At 43.5% G+C, this 21,811-nt stretch overlaps 1 protein-coding gene across 5 annotated transcripts in view; it reads right to left on the bottom strand.

Annotated features, from left to right (window-relative positions):
- The window catches only part of LOC127447102 (contactin-associated protein-like 5), a 126,267-nt gene that overhangs the window by 7,555 nt on the left and 96,901 nt on the right, over window positions 1-21,811 (bottom strand). For all 5 annotated transcript variants that reach the window (XM_051708662.1, XM_051708663.1, XM_051708666.1 and 2 more), the window contains 4 exons: window positions 20,190-20,414; window positions 13,108-13,241; window positions 12,750-12,834; window positions 11,125-11,328 (listed from right to left, as the gene is read on the bottom strand). In XM_051708662.1, the coding sequence (XP_051564622.1) occupies window positions 11,125-11,328; window positions 12,750-12,834; window positions 13,108-13,241; window positions 20,190-20,414 (648 nt within the window). The remainder of the gene's footprint in view (window positions 1-11,124; window positions 11,329-12,749; window positions 12,835-13,107; window positions 13,242-20,189; window positions 20,415-21,811) is intronic.

The raw sequence follows: 21,811 nt of genomic DNA, 5'->3' as shown, positions 1-21,811 counted from the left end.
AATTCACGTTGGATCATAATTTCTTTTTTTCTAGTAAGACCTTTGATATTAGGGCAAAATTCGTATTCTTGATAATAATTTTTGTATTGTTTTCCTGTAAAAATATCTACAAATCCTTAAAACAAGATAAATTTGATTTATCTTGTTTTGAAATAACACTGCATAAAATATTTAGGTTTTTCAGAGAATGTATTTGTTATGTGTTTTTTGTCTTACTGTACTGGCAGAGTTTTTATAGTCAAAACAAGTGAAAAAATCTACCAGTGCTGAAGAAGTAATCCAAAGTATTTAGAATACGTTACTGACCTTGAGTAATCAAATGAAATATGTTACAAATGACATTTTACAGCATAAATTCTGTAATCTGTAGTGGAATACATTTAAAAAGTAACCCTCCCAACCCTGTCCACACATGTAGGCATCTGCAGTCTCTTGTGGTCCATACAGTGTTGTCAATTTAAACTTGATTAATTGCTGTAACTTTTTAAATAGTCTGGGGAATTTTTTTTTTATTGCTAAAGCAGACTGCAACTCTGAAAAACAGATAAACGGCACCTATTTATTGTTTTTCTATTTTAAAAGCATTGATGAGCTGCTTAAAATATGTTCTTTTACAGTTTTTTCCACAATAAAATGCACAATGAAATATGAAGTTATTTTGGGCAGTGAAATGTTTTTTTTATAATTTAATTATAGACTGGGTGACCAGACGTCCTGGTTTATTACACAGGACAGTATTGGTTTTTGGTAGGGTCACTGATTTAAAAAAAAAAAATCTCATCATTGTCCTTCTTGCTATTGTCTCTGGTATTGTTTGCAGAGAAGATAAACAATTTTGTTGCGTCGCATATTGATTTGGCTATACATTCATTCTAGTCTTCAGCAAATCAGCTGAAATGTATCTGGTTACCATGGCAATGACGTCATGCACTTAGCACTCACGCTCTATGTAATCCTGGCAGTCAGCGCAAATGCCCAAAATAATGCAAAAATGCGTTTTCAACAACAAGCTGAAAGAAGCCAATCCATGCAACTCGTGAAAATGTAAGCAGGGTGTTTTCTGAATGTTCATTTTCCCCACGAGCACAGAGGTAAATCAGACAAGCGTCACATTCAGACAGCTACACAGCACTTTTTGCATAGTACAAGCACTTAAAGGAATATTCCTGGGTCAATACACGTTAAGCTCAATCAACAACATTTGTGGCATAAAAGTTGATTACCACAAAAATACATTTTGATTCATCCCTCCTTTTCTTTCAAAAAGGCAAAAATCTGGGTTACAGTGAGGCACTTAAAAAGTGAATGTGGCCAATTTTTAACATTAAAATACTCAATATTTCAAAAGTATAGCCACTAGACATAAACAATGACTGTTAACATGATTTTAGTGTGATAAAATCGCTTACTAACCTTTTCTGTGTAAAGTTATATCCAATTTTACAACTTCATTGCCATCATGATGTAATATCAACAAACCCTAAAATGACTGTAAAAATGACTATTTAAACAACTTTACAGCTCAAATAATACATGAGTTTTAACAGAAGAATTAATGCAAGTGCTTTTATAAAATTATAAGCTTCACATTTCTTTGTTTAAACCCTCCAAAAATTGGCCACATTCACTTTCATTTTCCCCATTCACTTCCATTTTAAGTGCCTCACTGTAACCTTGATTTGAGCTTTTTTTTTTTTTTAAAGAAAAGGAAATTAATTTTTTTGATAATCAATATTACGCCACAAATGCTGTTGACTGAGCTTAACTTGTATTGAGCATTCCTTTAAATGTTGAGATGTGGGGATTGTATTTTGAATTTTAGGTTCCAATGTTGTGAATTTTGTATTAAAGTGTACCTGACAAGTCTACTCATAATTACACATGCAATATGAAATTATATGGATAGAATAGGTTATGTGGAATTTGTAAAAAAATAAATAAAATAAAAAACTAAAATGTGGTTAAATAGTGAAAAACAAAATATAAAATAAAATATACATTTTCACAAACAATATATTGCAGAAGTTTGCATACCCCTTTTGTTTTAGGCCTATACGTTGTAACACCCCTTTCAGAATGTATGCAAATATAAGAAATAAAAGATTATATATTTTATGTAGTACTGCCCTTCAAAATCTACTGTACATTACACAAAATGTACTGTAATTTGATTCGGACCAGGTGATATGCATAGCGTAGGTCCAACTTTGTAAAGACGGATGCCCCCTGCAAGAGTTCGAAGGCTGAAGATATCAATGGCAAAGGATAACGATTCTTCACTGTGATGTCATTCAGCCCCTGATAATCTATACAGGGTCTAAGCGAGCCATCCTTCTTCTCCACGAAGAACAGCCCTGCCCCTGTGGGCGATGAGGAAGGGTGGATGGGAGAATCATTGATTTACCTGTTCATGGCCTCCCTCTCGGGAGCCGAGAGCGAATACAGCCGTCCCCGAGGAGAAGAGGTGCCAGAAAGCAGTTCAATGGCACAGTCGTACAGGTGATGAGGAGGAAGGGCTGCAGCGTGGGACCGTGCGGGGGAGGCCAAGTCAATGTCAATGAAGTTTCCTTCGGCTCTGGAATCCACCAGAGCTGAGAGTGTGTGACTGGAAGAGCCATACTGCAGCCGGGTCGGGAGAAGAGTATGAAGACCGGGGGCTTTGTTCACAGGTGTTGCGCTCGCCAGTAACCCCCTTCCTACTGACGAGCGGTGTCTTTTAAAGTTCAGGCAGAAGAGAAATGGCCCAGCCGGGCACAAGAAAAGCATAGTCCCTTAACTAGGCATGCTGCTTCTCCTTATGTGACATCAGGGTTCTTCCGACTTGCATAGGCTCAATGTTGGGGTGAGATTCAGGTGACCTGGTCGAAGTAGTGAGTCGGAGGGAATGGTCAGCCTCTCGAGAGGGTGAAGAGCGGCATCGACGGTGATTACAGCGTAGGGTCAGGCGTTGATTGACTCTGATAGCCAGGTCCACCAAGTCATCAAAACGAGAGGGGAGATCCAAAGGATAAATCTCATCCTGGACATCGTCGGAAAGTCCACGCAAGAACAGGTCCCACATGGCATTGTCGTTCCACTCGCAGGAAGCCCCAGGGTGCGAAACTCAATTGCATAGTCAGCAGCTCACCGATCTCCTTGGGACAGTCCGGATAAGACCCTCTCCGCCACCCGACCTTGAGTTGCACGATCAAACACTTGGCGAAGTTCAGTGGAGAAAGCTTCATAAGTGGCGAAGCATGGATATCTGTTGTCCCACATGGCAGTTCCCCATCACCAGCCCTTCCGGAGAGGAGCGTGATAACACATGCAACTTTCATCGTGTCGGAGGCAAACATAGAGGGCTGTAGGGTGAAGAACAGTGAACATTGAGACAGAAAGGTGCTAACGGAACCCACCTCAGCTGAGAATGGAGCTGGTGGGAGGATGTGAGCCTCTGGACGCCAAGGGCGTGGTGAACCGTGGAGGCCGATGGGGGTGTTTCAGGAGAGGGACCGGTATCGGGAGAAGGGCAGCGTTATTGGACCACCACGGTGAGTTCAGCGAGCTGCGATGCCAACATCTCCAATGCCCAATTAGAAGGGGAGATTTAGTCTTGTTGACACCCTAGCAGAGCTCCTTGCTGTGAGAGTGCGGAGCGAAGAGTAGATTCCTCCGATGGGTCCATGTTTGGCTAGATTATTCTGTCAGAGCGCAAGTGAGACAAAGACTCAATTGCAGAAGAACAGTTCAAAGGATTTATTAACAACAAATGTCAACATAAACTATGCTGGCAAAGTATTAGAATCCCAGCAGCAGCTGCAGTACCAGGAGGAAAGGAACAAGTCTGTGTGTGTGCAGTGGGCACGCAGAGGGCAAAGGAGGATGTTCGTAGACAGGTGTATGCATTGTGGAAGTCAGGAGCAGATCTGTAGGAAGAGTCCGTTGTAGTGTGGTGTGGTGCAGAGGACAAAGCCCGGACGAAGGTGGGCAGTCGTATTCCCGGCACGTGGGCAAAGATGAGGAATCCTCCACTGGCAATTTGTGGGTGGCGAGGACAGGTGTACAGCAAACTGGAAGGTAACCACACTTCCCGACACGCAGGCAGAAACAGGAAACCAACAGATACACGAGACAGCACAAACTAGACAAAGAGAGCGAGGTTAGTCGCTTGACAGTGCAAGCAATAATCTAGTGAAGACAGTGAGGGCAAACAAGGATTAAGTAGGGAGTGCAATCACAGTGGAACAGGTCTAACTAGCAAGTTAATCAGCGGTTCCCTGGGAACGATCAATGTTCCCATGGAAACACTGAACATGCGTGCCGGCTCTGCCTGCAAGACATGAAGGAGAGAGAAAAACAAAACAACAGAATAAACTGGCAAACTCACCGGAGCCGTGACACTCTTACATTTAGGAAACATAATTTTTGTGTTTGCCTTTTATTGGTCCAACCCTTTGGCTTTTAGTAGTGGTCATTATATTTCCTATTCTTTATTGTCTCTTCTTTTTTTTTTAATATATATATATATATATATATAATTTTGTGACCATATGGAGAAAAGTTTAAAACATTTTTGCATGCAAGTTATTTCTGTTGCTAAATTAAATGTCCTGGTTACTTGTGTAACCTCCGTTCTCTGATGAGGGAACGAGACGTTGTGTTGATGTAGTGACACTAGGGGTCACTCTTGGGAGCTCGAGACACCTCTGGTCTTTGATAAAAGGCCAATGAAAATTGCCGAGTGGTATTTGCATACCACTCCCCCAGACATACGGGTATAAAAGGAGCTGGTATGCAACCACTCATTCAGGTTTTATGCTGAGGAGCCGAGACAAGGTCCCAGCAATTTCAGCAGGTAGTTCAGCGTTGTGGCAGGAGGGACACAACGTCTCGTTCCCTCCATCAGGGAATGGAGCTTATGCAAGTAACCAGGACATTCCCTATCTGTCACTCACTCAACGTTGTGTCGATGTAGTGACACTAGGGGTCCCCATACAAAAACGCCACAACTGGCTGAACTGTGTTATGTGAACTGGCGGTGTGTGACGGGCAGACCACTGTGTGTCTTGTAGCCAGCGCACCAGCTGTAACCTCCCCCAACACTGTTATGAGTGTTGAACGACCCTTTGGGACAAGTCGACTACCCAAAAGATAGCGACAGGCTAGCCCAGTCGTGGCCTCTTATCCCCTTTTTTTCCCACTCCCTGAAAAAGGGGGACTATCCGACTGGGCCGACCAGGTCTAGTTGGGGGAGTGTCCCTCCTAACACCACGGAGACCACACCTTGCCCAGAGGGGGGATATTTAAGTAGAAATACGTCACATGGTTTTGCCGAGCTATGTTGGGAGTATGCCTTGTGGAGAAGTCCCATGGTAGGTCCTACCCTATGGGGGAGGAGTTACTACAAGCATGGATACTGGGGCAGAGGGGCCTCTGCCCGAGGAAGACGCTGTTTGCCAGCAGGGAAACGAATTAGCAGAAGATATACGTTGCATGGGGTTACCTATGGGGAACCGCAAATGCGGAGCACCTACCCCAGTATGGGGCTTTAGTTAGCACGTGTACTGGGCTGGCAGCGAGTCTCTCCAAAAACTCGTCTGCCACTGGGCTCGGAGGAAATCAACCAGGGAACACAGTTTGTGAACACTACTGGGAGTTAACAGCGCACATCTTCGGCTCAGGGGAGGTGAAAGGCGCTGTGTGCAAGCGATACACCAGGCCGGCTGACCCGGACTTACCTGCTTGTGCGTGCCACTACACGGGACGAAACCGGTTCCACCCGGAGGTTGTAGAACCTCGCAAAGGTGTTGGGTGTTGCCCAGCCCACTGCTCTGCAGATGTCTGTTAGAGAGGCGCCCCTGGTCAAGGCCCAGGAGGCCGCTACACCTCTGGTAGAATGGGCTCGTAGCCCTACCGGGGGCGGCACGTCCTGGGTGTGATATGCCATTGTTATGGCGTCAATGAGCCAGTGGGCGATCCTCTGCTTGGAGACAGCGCTTCCTTTCCGCAGACTCTAAAGCTCTGCGTGCGATCCAAATAGATGCGTAAAGTGCACACCGGACACACCGACGTCAGGGCTGGGTCTGCCTCCTCCTGGGACAGCACTTGCAGGTTCACCACCTGATCCCTAAAAGGGGTTGTGGGAACCTTGGGCACATAGCCCTGTTGGGGTCTCAGGATCACGTGAGAGTAGCCCGGTCCGAACTCCAGGCATGTTTTGCTGACAGAGAACGCTTGCAGGTCTCCTACCCTCTTGATGGAAGTGAGTGCAGTCAGGAGGGCAGTCTTCAAGGAGAGTGCCTTAAGCTCAGCTGACTGCAAAGGCTCAAAGTGGGCTCTCTGTAGACCCTGAAGAACTACAGAGAGGTCCCATGTGGGAACGAGGTGCAGTCTGAAGGACTAGAGGGGGCCCTAGCCTGAGTGATCGGCATGGAGATTCCAGAGGTCTGGTCGCAGGTGCCAGATGGTGCCCCGTCCCTGAGAAAGAAGGTCCTTCCTTAGGGGAATTTGCCAGGGGGGGCTGTCGCGAGGTGCGTGAGGTCTGAGAACCACGTCTGAGTGGGCCAGTAGGGTGCTACCAGGACGACCTGCTCCTCGTCTTCCCTGAACTTGCACAGGTCTACCTGTGCCTGTCCGAATCGTCTCCAAATCAGCTGGACCACCTGAGGGTGGAGTCTCCACTCTCCCTTGAGGGTAACCTGCCATGACAGCGCATCTGCTGCAATGTTGAGGTCACCCGGAATATGAGTGGCTCACAGCCATTTGAGGTGCTGCTGACTCCAGAGGAGGAGACGGTGGGCGAGTTGTGACATACAATGGGAGCACAGACCACCTTGATGGTTTACATATGCTACCGTTGCCGTGTTGTCTGTCCGATATAACACGTGCTTGCCTTGGATCAATGGCCGGAACCTCCGCAGGGCGAGCAGAATTGCCAGCAACTCGAGGCAGTTGATGTGCCAACGCAGCCACTGGCCCGTCCATAAGCCGGCGGCTGCGTGCCCGTTGCATACAGCGCCCCAGCCCGTTTTGGAAGCGTCTGTCATAACCACGATGCAGCTGGAGACCTGCTCTAGGGGAACGCCTGCCCGTAGAAACGTGAGGTCAGTCCAAGGGCTGAAGAGGCGGTGACAGATCGGCGTGATGGCAACGCGATGTGTCCCACGGTGCCATGCCCATCTCGGGACTCGAGTCTGAAGCCAGTGCTGAAGCGGTCTCATATGAATCAACCCGAGTGGAGTGGCCACTGCTGAGGATGCCATATGCCACAGGAGCCTCTGAAAGAGTTTCAGGGGAACCGCTGTTTTCTTACATGCCTTCAAACAGGTCAGCACCGACGGTGCGCGCTCGTTCGTGAGGCGCGCCATCAATGAGACGGAGTCCAACTCCAAACCGAGAAAAGAGATGCTCTGAACCGGAAGGAGCGTGCTCTTTTCCCAGTTGACCCAAAGACCTAGTCAGCTGAGTTGTGAGAGCACTAGGTCCCTGTGTGCACACAGCATATCCTGAGAGTGGGCAAGGATTAGCCGATCGTCGATAGTTGAGAATGCGAATGCCCACTTACCTTAACGGTGAAAGAGCTGCCTCTGCGACCTTCGTGAAGACATGAGGGGACAAGGACAGACCGAAAGGGAGGACCATGTACTGATATGCCCGACCCTCGAATGCAAACTGCAGGAAGGTCTGTGTCGAGGTAGAATCGAGACGTGGAAGTATGCCGCGAACCAAGCTTGATGCCGGACGCTCACCAGAATGAGTTTTTGCATCAGCATCTTGAACGGGAGTCTGTGTAAAGCCCGATTCAGTACTTGCAGGTCCAAGATTGGCCGCATCCCACCGCCTTTTTTCAGTACAATGAAGTAAAACCCCTTCTTCATCTCGGCCGGAGGGACAGGATCTATCACATCATTCCGCAGCGTTCTCGCCCTTCACCGAGGTGAAGAGGATGCCGCAGACCCCTGGTGAACTGAATCACGTAGCTGAGTCGGACGGTCCGAATCAGCCATCGAGACAGATTGGAAAGTGCAAGCCATACATCCAAGCACCGAGCGAGGGGGACCAAGGGGACAATCTCGTCGGACGTACCGGCAGGTGGGGCCTCGCGGCGGGGCAGAGCTCGAGGTGCCACGCCATGTTGTGGCCGTGCTGAGTTCAGGGAAATCGAAGCAGTTACCTGGCTCCTTGTGACCACCCCCGGAACAGCCTGGGACGTGGGAGGAAGAGGCCTGTCCTCGTGACCCGTTGAGACTGTCACATCAGATTTGTTCTACAGCTGATTGCGCAGGGGCAGGGAGACCGCCGCTGGAGTGCCAAATCTGTATGGATGGAAAGGTGGACGGTGGTCGTGATGATGGCCGTGCACACCGGGTACGTGACCCAGGGAATGAGGAAACAGCTCTTTTGCTGAACTGTTGGGTACCGCAGCAACTTGGGCATGTTGCGAAATTAAATGATAAAGCAACAAAAGATTCTCCTCCCGGCCCTCCACCGGGGGATGGAGTGGTCTGCTTACCAGCTCCAAGGTGGGTTTTGTCATCCCTGGGTCGCCTGTCTCAGGGGCGCTTCAAAGCCTTGCGAGGGTTCTTGGCGGCCGGCCGTGAGACGGGTGGCATCTGCTTCCTGCGGTGGGCTCCATGCTGGGGCTAGGCTGATGGGGCAGGCTGCGGCGGAGCCGGTGCAGTCACCACAGGGGGATGCCCTTGGCGACGAGCAGGTGGAGTGCGGGATCTTGAGCCATGCCGGGGCAGGATGTGCCGGATAGCCTCCGTCTGCTGCTTCACCGTCGAGAACTGCTGGGCAAAGTCCTCGAAGGTGTCACTGATTAGGCCAACCTGGGAAATGGGGGCAGCAAGGAACCGTGCCTTGTCGGCCTCACCCATCTCGACCAGGTTGAGCCAATAGTGATGCCCCTGGACCACTAAGGTGGACATCGCCCATCCGAGAGACCGCGCCGTGACCTTCGTCGCTGGGAGAGCGAGGTCGGTCGCCGAGCGCAGCTCCTGCATCAAATCTGGTCCGGAACTACCCTTGTGCAGGAGAGCCATGGCATGCAGGGTGGAGGCGGCTTGTCCAGTAGCACTGTAGGCTTTGGCCGTCAGGGACGACATGAACCAACAAGCCTTGGACGGGAGCTTCAGGCGTCCGCACCAGGTGGTGGTGCTCTGCGGGCATAGGTGCACCACGAGCACCTTATCCACCGGGGGAATGCCTGAATAGCCCCTGGCCTCCCCGCCATCGAGGGTAGTGAGGGCGGGGGAGCTGAAAGATCGGGACCGGGCAGTGAAAGGTGCCTCCCACGATCTTGTCAGCTCCTCATACACTTCCGGGAAGAAAGGAACTGGAGCGGGGCGTGGCTGCTTTGAGCGGTGCTGTGAGCCCAGGAACTAATCATCGAGCTGCAAGAGTTCAGGGGAGAGCGGAGGGTTCCACTTAGCCCGACGCTCGTGGCTTCCCGGGAAAGCATGTCTGTCATTTCCGCATCAGCCTGTGACTGGGCAACCGCACCCGAGGGGGGGAGCCCAGCTGAGGCTTCTGCGTCCGACTGAGGTCGAACTCGCCATGAGACGAGCCGGTGGACTCATCCGGAAGCCCGATCGGGGCAGACGAGCGTGCTGGGGAATGGGAGGTCCGTGGGGGGATTCCCGGCAGAGGTGGTCCCATTGGGGTCCCCAAATCGCCCCCAGTGCTAGCCGCGCTGGCCTCATACCCGTAGGTAGAAGGACCGAGGCGGGGAGCCACTGGGGTGGCTTACTTTCTTACGAATGCAAGCCGCGACCGCAACGATGCCATGGTCATGTTCTCGCAGTGAGAACATGATCCATCGACGAACGCTGTCTTCGCGTGGGTCACGCCCAGACACGAAAGACCGTGATCGTATCCGTCAGAAGTTGAGAGGTAACGACCGCAACCAGGAATAACACACAATCGGAAAGGCATCTTTAAAAAGATGCGTCTTTAAAAAGACGTTCCGTGGGTATATTTTTTTTTAGAGAAATATACTCTTTTAGAAAAATATACTCTTTTTTTCTGGCGAAGCGCCCAGGGGCGTTCTCTGCAGTGCACCAGTGCAGAGGAGGGAGAAGCCACTGAAAAGTGCCGTCAGATCCAGCAGAGGTGAATGAACAGTCAGCTCAGTAAACATCGACCATTCGGCTCCGAAGAGAAAATCTGAATGAGTGGTTGCATACCAGCTCCTTTTATACCCGCATGTACAGGGGAGTGGTATGCAAATACCACTTGCCAATTTTCATTGGCCTTTTATCAAAGACCAGAGGTGTCTCGGGCTCACAAGTGTGACCCCTAGTTTCGACACAACGTCGAGTGAGTGACATCGACTCAATGTCGAGTGAGTGACAGATAGGGAATCTCAGTTATGGAATGGATTAGCAACGGGTATATAAAATGGTAACATTTCACTAAATTTTCCCCCTTTTAATGATAAACCTTCTCCTCCTTGGTCCTTTTTTTGGGAAAACATTTAGAGATCTTCTCATGAACTGCCAAACTGATTTGAATAATTTGGCATGCATGCTCTTTTGATATATAGTTTACTACATTTTAAATAATTTGGAAGACAAACAAAAATGGCTGATTTATTAGAAAGTTTTATGCTTCTCTCTTCAGGTTTTCATCTAAACATTAGTTTCCATATGAAATGAGGCTTGGACCGCATTCATTGCTGCTTGCAACTATATTTAGGTGTTTACTTTTTAAGTTGAAACTCTTTTTTCCTAACTGCCCCGGCCATAGAAGTCTTTATTATGCCTACAATAATTATAAAGCCACACAAACACTTAGAAGAACAAAAAGTCACACCATGTGAATGAAATATAAGTTTATGCTGTATCTCTAAAGAGCCACTCTATGACCCACTGTCTTCACAATAACCAAGCAGAATTCTGAGGAAATTGAATTGGGAGATGTTGCCACCCACACACATTTTTGACTTTTATTATAGTGATGCTCAACCAACTGTGTTTCACTGTTATGTGGGAGCAATAGGATATGATGTGCCTGATATCATCACTACCAAAAATGTCCCATAGATCCACACTGTTGAATGCAGGAAAATCCTACGAATTAGGTTAGTGCATTATCAAATAATGTGTTAGATAATTTTTTTTAAATTAATTTCTAAGAGCTTACCTAAGCGAGATACAGAAGTTGAAAGGTCAGCTAATGCCCCACAATTCGACTCCACTAAACGTCCTCGTATGCTGACCAGTGAGCTACCTCGGTTCAATAACGCTGCCTTTAGTGGAGCAACGTGGTTGTACTGTACAGATGAGAAGCAGCCAATGAAACCTTTGGATCCAGCATGAGTTACCTCATCATCCATTACATTACTTCCTGTTTAGAATAATGCAAAAAGAAAATAATGAATGTATATATTTCAGATACCGTATTTTATCATTATTTCTGTCAATATTTAATTATTCATCAAAAACACTGCTCATAAGGTAATTTTACCATTTATATCCGAAATTACATGACAAAAAAATAAAATAAAATAAGCTTCAGTGTTTTAGAATCCATTACTGTTATACACATTCTGCTTATTCGCTGTTAATACATGTGTTGAATGCTTGCTACTCAAAAAAAAGTAAATAAAAAATAAAAGGCTTCAAACTGCAGGCAGCCTTCAGAGTTGAATCATCCTTGGCTAATGTCAGAACAGAGGAATTTTCAAACCCATAAGGCACCATGAGAGGCCATGGTGGGAACTTGAGGAATTTGCACTTACACATACTGTAATAACACACAGGGTTGGGGAGTAACATAATACATGTAATGGGTTACATATTTAAAATACAAAATATTAGTAACTGTATTCCACTACAGCTACAGTACAATTTAAATTGCTGGTAATCAGAATACAGTTACTATCAAAACGTATTTTTATTACTGAAGAGATTACTTTGCATTGTATTGTCATTTGCTTAATTTAATATTTAGTCTATTCATTTGGAAGACATTTGTCCACATAAATGATGCGATCCGAGGAGCATTTGAACAGCGGTGAAACCCCATCATCTTAAGATGTGTTACATTCATACGAGCAGACAGAGAAGTTTGAAGTAAGTTTGAAGCAGTAGAAATAGACATAAACCTTGTGTAAACTGTCATGTGAACATTTAGCTTTAAACTGAGCTAAAGTGCTATTTCAAGCCATTTTACATGCACCTGTTACCAGGCACAATCATATTTTTTCCATGAGAAAATCCATGTCAGATTATAATTTTTAGAGTAAAAATCTTATTCTTGATGAGAATTTTTATATTGTTTTTCTGTAAAAATATCTAAAAATCCTTCAAACAAGATCAGTTTGTTTTAGAAGCAACACTGCATAAGATATTTAGGCTTTTTTTTTTTTTTTTTTTTTTTTTTCAGAGAACGTATTTTTAACGTGTATTTTGTCTAACTGTATTGCCAGATTTTTTTTTAGTCAAAACAAGTGAAAAAATTTACCAGTACTGTAGAAGTAATCCAAAGTATTTAGACCTTGAGTAATCTAATGGAATACGTTACAAACGACATTTTACAGCATGTATTCTGTAATCTTTAGTGGAATACATTTTAAAAGTAACCCTCCCAACCCTGATAACACATTACATGAACATTTAATTGTGGTGATTTCTGTGTATAACATTAAGTTTGTGGATTTTTTTAGATATTATAGATAATTGGAAACAAATGATTTCTATGCCACTTGTTCTATTGCAAAGGACTGAGTAAGGCTCTTTTTAAAAAGGATCAGTTAGAAGAATTACCTGTCACTTTTCCCAAGGTCAGTGACTTCATAGAATTAAATGCTGTATCGTATGAAAGGGCGTACTTCTTATTTTCATTGTCAACCTGAGAAAAATGAATTCACAAATAAAGAAGTACTGAAAAATATCATTAACAATTAATCACCCTAAATTAACGTGTTAAATCGACAGCCCTATATATACAGGATACAGTATATAATTATGGTAATAAAATGCACTAAATAATGCAATAAAAAAGCATTTCAATGTTCCACACTTGAAGTGCCCTGTTATATAATGTCTTTTGTATTCTTATGTACAGTACATGTAATAATTACACAGTTGTAGTGTGTTTCATGTGTGCAATGCAATATAACACCTGAACAAACACATCCTTTCCCTCCCGCTGGATATGAACTCTATGCTGCCGCCCATCTGACAGACTGCTCAAGATGGGGCTGAACACATCTGGTCTCTTCTCCTTATGCAGTCGGTACCAGATCTGTAAACTCCCTGAGTGAACAGATCAATATATTTAGCATATTTGGCATAGGTTACATATAGCTCCAGTCAGGGATGAATAATGTTGTTGTGAGCATGTTGTAAATCATTGTAAAATCAATTTTATTATCCATTTGCAATATAATTGGTAGTTATATTGGTCAGGCAAAAATTAAAACTATGTAACCCAAGTCAGTTTTGTAGGTTCCAATACAATTGTGGCAAGTCCTGTAGTGTTCTTACAGAGCTCAGCAGATGGACTCTAGAAGCTCCCGAGGAGAGTATTGCATACAGCTATGAGACAAAGCATTTATATATAAACTATGCAAGACCTCAGTAGCTGCTCTAACAGATTTATAAATATTAATTCCCTGGCAGCCTCTAGCCCTGTTGCTTTGTATTGAATATGTCAATAGACATTTATTTATTCCTCCTACACACATATAGTGCAGGATCTGGGGGAGTAAAAAACTCTGCATTATGAGGGTGCAGGTCAGTGCTAATTTTCCTCACAGTGTAAAGCAAAGTTCGTAGTGTTATATTTAAAACACCTCCTGGCTTTCTTTGGGCACCAAGGATTAATAAAGCTAACACTTCCCCTCAATATTTGCAAAAAGCACCATGTGATTGGACTTAGCACAAAAAGAATGTGGGTGGTGTTATTATGCCCACCATGTACAGTGGCCCCAAATAGCATTTGTACACCCTTCAAAATGCATGAATGTCTTTGCATTTTATAATGAAATATCAAGACAAATGGCATTTAAAGAAATATAGCACTAGCACACTTTTCAAGCAAAACATTAAAAAAAGCCTTTTTTATGTTTCAAACAATAAAACAGTAGAACTTTCTGGCTGTCGAACTAGGTGGAATATGCTTCATCCATAGTTAATTTGATAAAATACACCAGTTGTTACTTTGCTAGGACACCTGTGTGCCACTTGAGGGGAACTGACTTTATTCATCCACTAAAAACAACCTTAAAAAAAAAAAATTTTTTTTATATGTCACACAGCCATATACACAAGTGCAATGGTGTGTGAAATTCTTGGGTGCAGTTCCGATCAACATAGCAGTTATGACAGTGATGAGACATATACCAATTTACAATAACATCAAATTAACACAGTACAATTAAACATCTGTTATACACATAATTACACTCATCAATATACAAATAATAACATACACTGTACAGTATACAATACGCACTATATAGATACACATTATTCAATTAAAATAAAAAATAAAAATATATATAAAAAAGTATATATATATATATATGTAGAATGTACAATATTGTACTGTAGTGACATTCAGGCTGTCGGTTGATAGTCAGTTGTTAAGAGAGAATATAATATAATGATAATATAATTTATGACAGTCCGGTGTGAGATATAAGAGTAAGAGTAATAAAGTGCAGTGCTGATGTATTTGATCGTGGGAGATCAAGAGTTCAGAAGTCTGATTGCTTGGGGGAAGAAGCTATCATGGAGTCGGCTGGTGCGGGTCCTGATGCTGCGATACCGCCTACCTGATGGTAGCAGTGAGAACAGCCCATGTTGGTGGCTGGAGTCTCTGATGATCCTCTGAGCTTTTTTCACACACCGCCTTGTATATATTTCCTGGAGGGAGGGAAGCTCACCTCCGATGATGTGTCTGGCAGTTCGCACCACCCTTTGCAGTGCTTTGGGGTTGTGGGCTGTGCTATTGCCGTACCAGGCGGAGATGCAGCCAGTCAGGATGCTCTCCACAGTGCAGGTGTAGAACCGTGTGAGGATGTGGCGGTTCATTCCAAACTTCCTCAGCCATCTCAGGAAGAAGAGGCGCTGATGAGCCTTCTTCACAACGACTTCAGTGTGGATGGACCATGTGAGTTCCTCAGAGATGTGGACACCCAGGAACTTGAAGCTGCTGACTCTCTCCACTGCTGCTCCATTGATGGTGATGGGATTGTGTTCTCTGTCTTTTCTTCTGAAGTCTACCACAAGCTCCTTTGTCTTACTGACGTTGAGGGAGAGGTTGTGCTCCTGACACCAGTGTGTCAGAGTGTGCACCTCCTCTCTGTAGGCTGTTTCATCATTGTCAGTGATCAGACCTACCACCGTCATGTCATCAGCAAACTTAATGATGGCATTGGAGCTATGTGTTGCCACACAGTCATGTGTGTACAGGGAATACAGTAGTGGGCTGAGAACACAGCCCTGTGGGGCTCCAGTGTTGAGGGTCAGTGAGGAGGAGATGTTGCTGCCTATTCTAACCACCTGTCGTCTGCTTGACAGGAAGTCCAGGATCCAGCTGCACAGTGAGCTGTTTAAGCCCAGAGCCTGGAGTTTCTCATCTAGCTTGGAGGGCACTATGGTGTTGAATGCTGAGCTGTAGTCTACAAACAGCATTCTCACATAAGTGTTCTTTTTTTCCAGGCGGGAGAGAGCAGTGTGTATTGCAGATGCAATGGCATCATCAGTGGAGCGGTTGTTTCAGTAAGCAAACTGCAGCGGGTCAAGAGAGAGAGGCAATACAGAGCAGATGTAATCTCTTATTAGTCTCTCAAAGCATTTGCTGATGATGGGGGTCAGAGCAACAGGACGCCAGTCATTTAAGCAAGTTATTTTTGATCGTTTTGGAACAGGCACAATGGTGGATGTTTTAAAGCATGTGGGGACTACAGACAAAGAGAGGGAAAGGTTGAAAATGTCTGTAAAAACACCAGCCAGCTGGTTCGCGCATGCTCTGATGATGCAGCCCGGAATGCCGTCTGGGCCCGCGGCTTTGCGGATATTCACCCGTCGGAAGGATCGGGTTACATCCGCTACAGAGACGGAGAGTGAACTAACCTCTGTAGCTTCAGCTGCGAGAGCTCTCTCCGTGAGGGCGGTGTTATTTCCCTCAAAACGAGCATAAAAAGTATTTAGCTCATCCGGGAGAGAGGCAGCGGTGTTCATGGCGGAGTTTTTATTCCCTTTAAAGTCCGTGGTGATGTTAATTCCCTGCCACATGCTTCTAGAGTTGGTGGTGTTAAACTGTCCTTCAATCTTGCTCCTGTACTGGCGTTTTGCGGTTCTGATTCTGTTTTTCGGAGGGCATAACTGGCTTGTTTATGCTCCTCCACGTTCCCGGAATTAAAAGCGGAGGTCCGCACATTAAGTGCCACGCGAACATCGCTATTAATCCATGGTTTCTGATTCGGATAGATCCGTATTGTTCTGGTCGGAACGACGTCCTCTTCTGATGAAACACGTTACGCTATCAGCGTAAAGCTCGATGTCGTCATCAGAGGCAGACCGGAACATCTCCCAGTCCGTGTGATCAAAACAGTCTTGTAGCGTAGAGTCTGATTGGTCCGATCAGCACTGCATCGTTCTGAGGGTGGGTGCTTCCTGTTTCAATTTCTGCCTGTAAGCAGGCAGAAGCAGAATGGAAGAGTGGTCCGATTTGCCAAATGGTGGGTGGGGGAGGGATTTGTAGCCATCCCGGAATGGAGAGTAGCAATGGTCCAAAACCCGGTCCCCTCGTGTGTTGAAACTAATGTGCTGGTGATATTTTGGTGCGACTGATTTTAAACTGGCTTTATTAAAGTCCCAGGTCACAATGAACGCGGCCTCTGGGTGCGCGGTTTCCTGCTCACTTATAATCCCGTACAGTTCCTTGAGTGCCCGGTCTGTGTCGGCTTGTGGGGGAATGTACACAGCTGTGATAATGACCGCTGTGAATTCCCTCGGTAGCCAGAATGGTCGACACAGAAGCATGAGAAATTCCAGATCAGGAGAGCAGAAAGACTTGATAGAATGTACGTTCCTCTGATCACACCAGGATTTGTTGATCATAAAACATACTCCACCACCTCTACTTTTACCTGAGAGGTCTTTCACTCTGTCCGCTCGGTGCACGGAGAACCCCGCGGGTTCAATGGCTGAGTCTGGAATCTCCGCAGACATCCAAGTTTCCGTAAGGCAGATAATGCAGCAGTACTTGTATCTCGTTGGAAAGAGATCCACGCTTTCAGCTCGCAGAGCTTGTTATCCAGAGACTGAACATTTGCCAGTAGAATAGTGGGTAGCGGGGGTCGATTTGCACGGCGTCTTACTCTGATGAGAACACAGGCTCTGTTTCCCCTTTTCCTCCTGCGTTTCCGCGGCCATGCTACCCAGACAAAGGGCTCCGCTTGCGTGTTTGTAAACAGCGGGTCGGCATTGAGGAATGTGAAGTCCGGTTTACGGTGTGAGATTGCTGAACCAATGTCCAAAAGTGTTTGTCTGTCATAGACAATAAGGAAGACAACATCCAAGACAAAAAACATAAGAATTGTGAACAAAACAAACAAAACATTACTATGTTGTGTCGGAGCTCGCAACGCAGCAGCCATACTCAGCGCCATCTTGAGTCCAATTTCCCCAAGTCTTAAGACCAGTTGGTTAAAAGTAATTGCAATAATGGCTCAGAAAAGTGGGGTTAATTTTGAGAAAAACTCTATTTTCATTTGTATGCTGAGGCAACTTGGTTTGATATCTAATGCAATGAAATTCATACATTAAGGTGTGGCTCAAGTGTCCAAAAGTTTATATAATTTTCTGAAGCCACTCACTGGGCCTCATTCATGAAACACGAGCAGATTTTTTTTGGTGTGTAAATCGTTCGTAAAGGCGTTCTGACATAAATTTTCAGATTCATTAAAGTTTTCATATTTTTAAAACGTTAGTTGGTACGAAAAACTTTACACCTGCCTTACCAGGCATTTTTCCATTGCCATTACTGATTGTTTATTTGTTATGACCTTTGCCTGATTCCTGGATTTTCTGCTTTTTGGATACCCCTTTGTTTTGTTTGCCTTGCTGGACTGTCTTTTTGGTTTATTGGATTATACTGCCTGCATAACGACTATCTCTATTTGCCTGTCGATTTGGATTGTTTGCTTGTGTTCTAATAAACTTCCAGCACATGGATCCTAACACCGTCTCCTTGGCCAGTTCATTACAGAATACTTCGTCTAACATGGATCCAGCGGAAGTTTCACAGCTCCAGGCCGCATTCACGCACCAGTGCGAGGTATTAAGGGGTTACCAAGACCAGATGAACAAACTACGAGCTGCCAACGAATGTCTGACACATGAATGTTCGGATTGTTTGCTTGTGTTCTAATAAACTTCCAGCACATGGATCCTAACACCGTCTCCATGGCCAGTTCATTACAGAAGACTTGGAAACAATTGAGAAATTCACTTTTTACTGCAGCAGTTTCCTTCAGGATCAAAATACCTTTCATTTTTTCGGGCAACATGAAGTTGTGTAGCTCCAAAAAAGTTACTGTGATAAATCCTTTGGCCTTTGTTTTCATGAAAAAATTATAGTAACAAAATTAATCAGTTATAACCAGTTAACAGCATTTAAAAATAATGTTTTCAATCCAGAACAATTTAAATTTGTTCCGGTTTTCGGTTATGTTCTGCTAAATATTTAGTTCGTTTTCCGTTTGCGTTCCTTGAACCGTTTTTAGTCCCTGAATTAAAATTAGTGAAATTAACCTTAAAAAAATAACAAATTAGTAAAAAAAAAAAAAAAGGCTTTTTCTTTTTACACCATAGTCTATACTTATTTACAATTTATTCTTGGCTGCTTGCAGTTATTTTCTTTTAAATATTGTTTTTCCCAACTCTGCTTATCGTTTTTCCAGCAGAAATGCTTGACATGAGGTGAAAAGTTAATGGAAAAATGCAGTTTGTGTTTTATTTAATCGAAAAAATTAGTGCCCTCTAATGTGACCGGTTGGACATATTTTTTTTATTTGATATGAGCTCTATAATTTATGGTTTCATAATTTAGTACAGGCATCGGTAGATCACGTTCAGTTGATAACGAATGGTCAATGCCAGTGCCATTAAACCTATATATAAACACATCGCGGGCAGGTATGTACTCAAAACATTTATAGCTTGAAAAAATTTTATAACTTCAGGCATTCTATAAATTTTTTTCTGAAGATTCTTCCAGTTGCAAGTATATCACTGTTACCATCATGATTTATCCGATGCACTGCAAAACTGAACCAGAGAAGGTTAATGGTGGTGGACATCCTTCTCCTGGCGTGAACTGAACATTTTTACACCCATTTTTATTGACTTCTTGAACTATTTGAATCACAAAAGGGCCTCCGATGTCAGCAAAAACATGCAAACATTACTATTGAGTTTGCTAAATAAAAAATGTTAACAGTATTTACTAGCGAGTCTGGTGCCTTCCTTATATATCGTTTTAATGGCCGTGGATTATGATAATTGTGAATAAACATGCGCAAGCCTCCTCTTTACAAATGTTTGGAATTCACTAACATAAACACATTTTACTAACAAATCTGGGAAGTACAAAGATTTTGTGAATCCAGCGAAAAGTTTTTGGGAAGGTCCATTTTACACACAAACTACTTTGGATTTACTCATATATTTATGAAAGTTCTATGAATGAGGCCCTATGTGTGTTGTATGATATAAATCCATGTTGTGGTAAGGTTACTTGGTGAAGAAATGGCTGATCTGAAAGTTTTTTTTTAGGTGAACCTGAAGAAAAGTGTGGAATTAAAGACATTGGTTATTTAATGCAAAAGGTTTGTGAGAATGCCTGATCTAGTTTTGCTGATAATGTATTGTTAGCTAATTGTGATTTACTAAGATTCTTTACATCTCCTGCTAATCTATCTACTGTAGCTGTAAAACTGACAGTTTAAAAATGAAAGGAGCAGCCCAAGAGGATTAATCACTCGCTTTGTGGCCTTCATCTAATTAGAGGGCGAGAACACAATCAAAGAGCTATAACATTTTTTTATGTTTTATTAAATTTAATCTTGCAGTATAATATTCCAGATAATTGGGGGTAACTAATTTAGTTCAGCAATATAGGCATATAAACTTCGTAAACCAATGCCAGCCCATCAATTTTGACAATGATGCACGTTTGCACAGCCTCACCGTTCTGTGCTAAGATGACTGCCACATACTGCTGGCTGAGCATGTTGACTGTGAGCAGCATGGCAGGACTCTGGGTGGTTTGAAAACTGAGTGCCATGTTGTCTCTGGACTTGCTATACTGAGAGGGGACAGACATCACTGTGGCTGTTCTGTTCTGCATGACGAAGAATGGCTCCTGAAATGTGTAGGTAACAGATGCACCTCTTTCAAAGGACATGGATACCTCTGTGGACACAAAGAGAACAGATAGATTTTGTAGCCGGCTATAAATATAATTTGATTACACTTGAGAGACATTTGGTTTGCAGCAAATTTTTCAGGTGTAAGACTGCATGCATCCAAAATAGTAATGAATTTTACAAGAAATTGAGATAAACAATTTAATAAACATTAAATAGAAAGTTTGTTAAGAAAAATTAAAAAGCCTTGTCTGGAAGTTTAAAAATCCTTGAAGTTTAAAGACTATATATAGTTGATTATATATAACATTATAGTCAACATGAAGCACTGCTAACAAAATACTATAGATAGATAGATAGATAGATAGATGGATGGATGGATGGATGAATTTCATTAACAAGGTGCTAGAAAATTCTACCCACATGAGGAGAAAAGTCATTCCAAATATAGACGCATACTAAGATTAAAATAAGTCAATATTGCTTTGTAGTTTTGTCATAAGGGGAGGACTGCAAGATATGCATGTCAAAAAGTAGCTTTGTTTTAGATTCTGTACATCAAAACATTCACAAATCCCACTCAATACACACGCCTCCAAGACGTCTGCGCCTTCTGTACTCATACAGGCAACATCAAAGCTCTCCAATCCAGCTTCAGAGAGCCTTTGATAGAGCTGAGTTTTTCAAAGACTGGCAGCATTTGCCCACTTACATATGGGCAAATTATATTTACATTACATGCAAATATGTGTACGTCACTAAGTCAACAATGAATTCATGTTACACATTACGTGGTGGTTTCATCATGTCTGACACTGGGATGTAGCCTGTCCTTTATTGCATAACAACTCTCCATTAATTATTTTGGATTCTGGATTTTTAATAAAACAGAAATATATTTAATATTTGATTTCATTATGGTGTTTATGTTGTGTTTTTGAATTTTGTTAAATATGTTTTATTATATTATATATAAGTTATTATGAAAATGTAACATTTTGGTAAACATCAGTTAATGCTTTCAAGACTCCATGAAATCAAAAATCAAAAGATTTTTGTGGCTTTTAGTCCATGTTTGTTTGCTTTGAGGTCATCTACAGTATATGCTAGTGTACTCCTAAAATTTGACAAACAATTAAACAAATGCACCAAAAATATTGATCACTCATGTTGCACTACACAGATTTTTGTCCAATAAAATGCTCTCCAGAATGTATCTCTCTCTGCAACCGACCAGCAAGTAGCAAATCATGGTTCATGGCTGTAATTTAATAAAAGCCTATTGGATTATTTAAAAAAAGAGAGGTAAGTCTGACATGTCCCACCCAAGTCCCACCCAAACCTCTTGTTTCAATATGAAAAATGTCAACACAGGACATAAAACTTGTTCAAGTGATTTTATGGGGTCTTTAATTGTAAAGTATAATTTATAATAATTTAATT

This window comes from Myxocyprinus asiaticus, chromosome 10, assembly GCF_019703515.2.
Source record: "Myxocyprinus asiaticus isolate MX2 ecotype Aquarium Trade chromosome 10, UBuf_Myxa_2, whole genome shotgun sequence".
NCBI lineage: Eukaryota > Metazoa > Chordata > Actinopteri > Cypriniformes > Catostomidae > Myxocyprinus > Myxocyprinus asiaticus.
The sequence above is the reverse complement of the archived record's forward strand: the minus strand, read 5'-3'. Positions and strand labels throughout refer to the sequence as shown.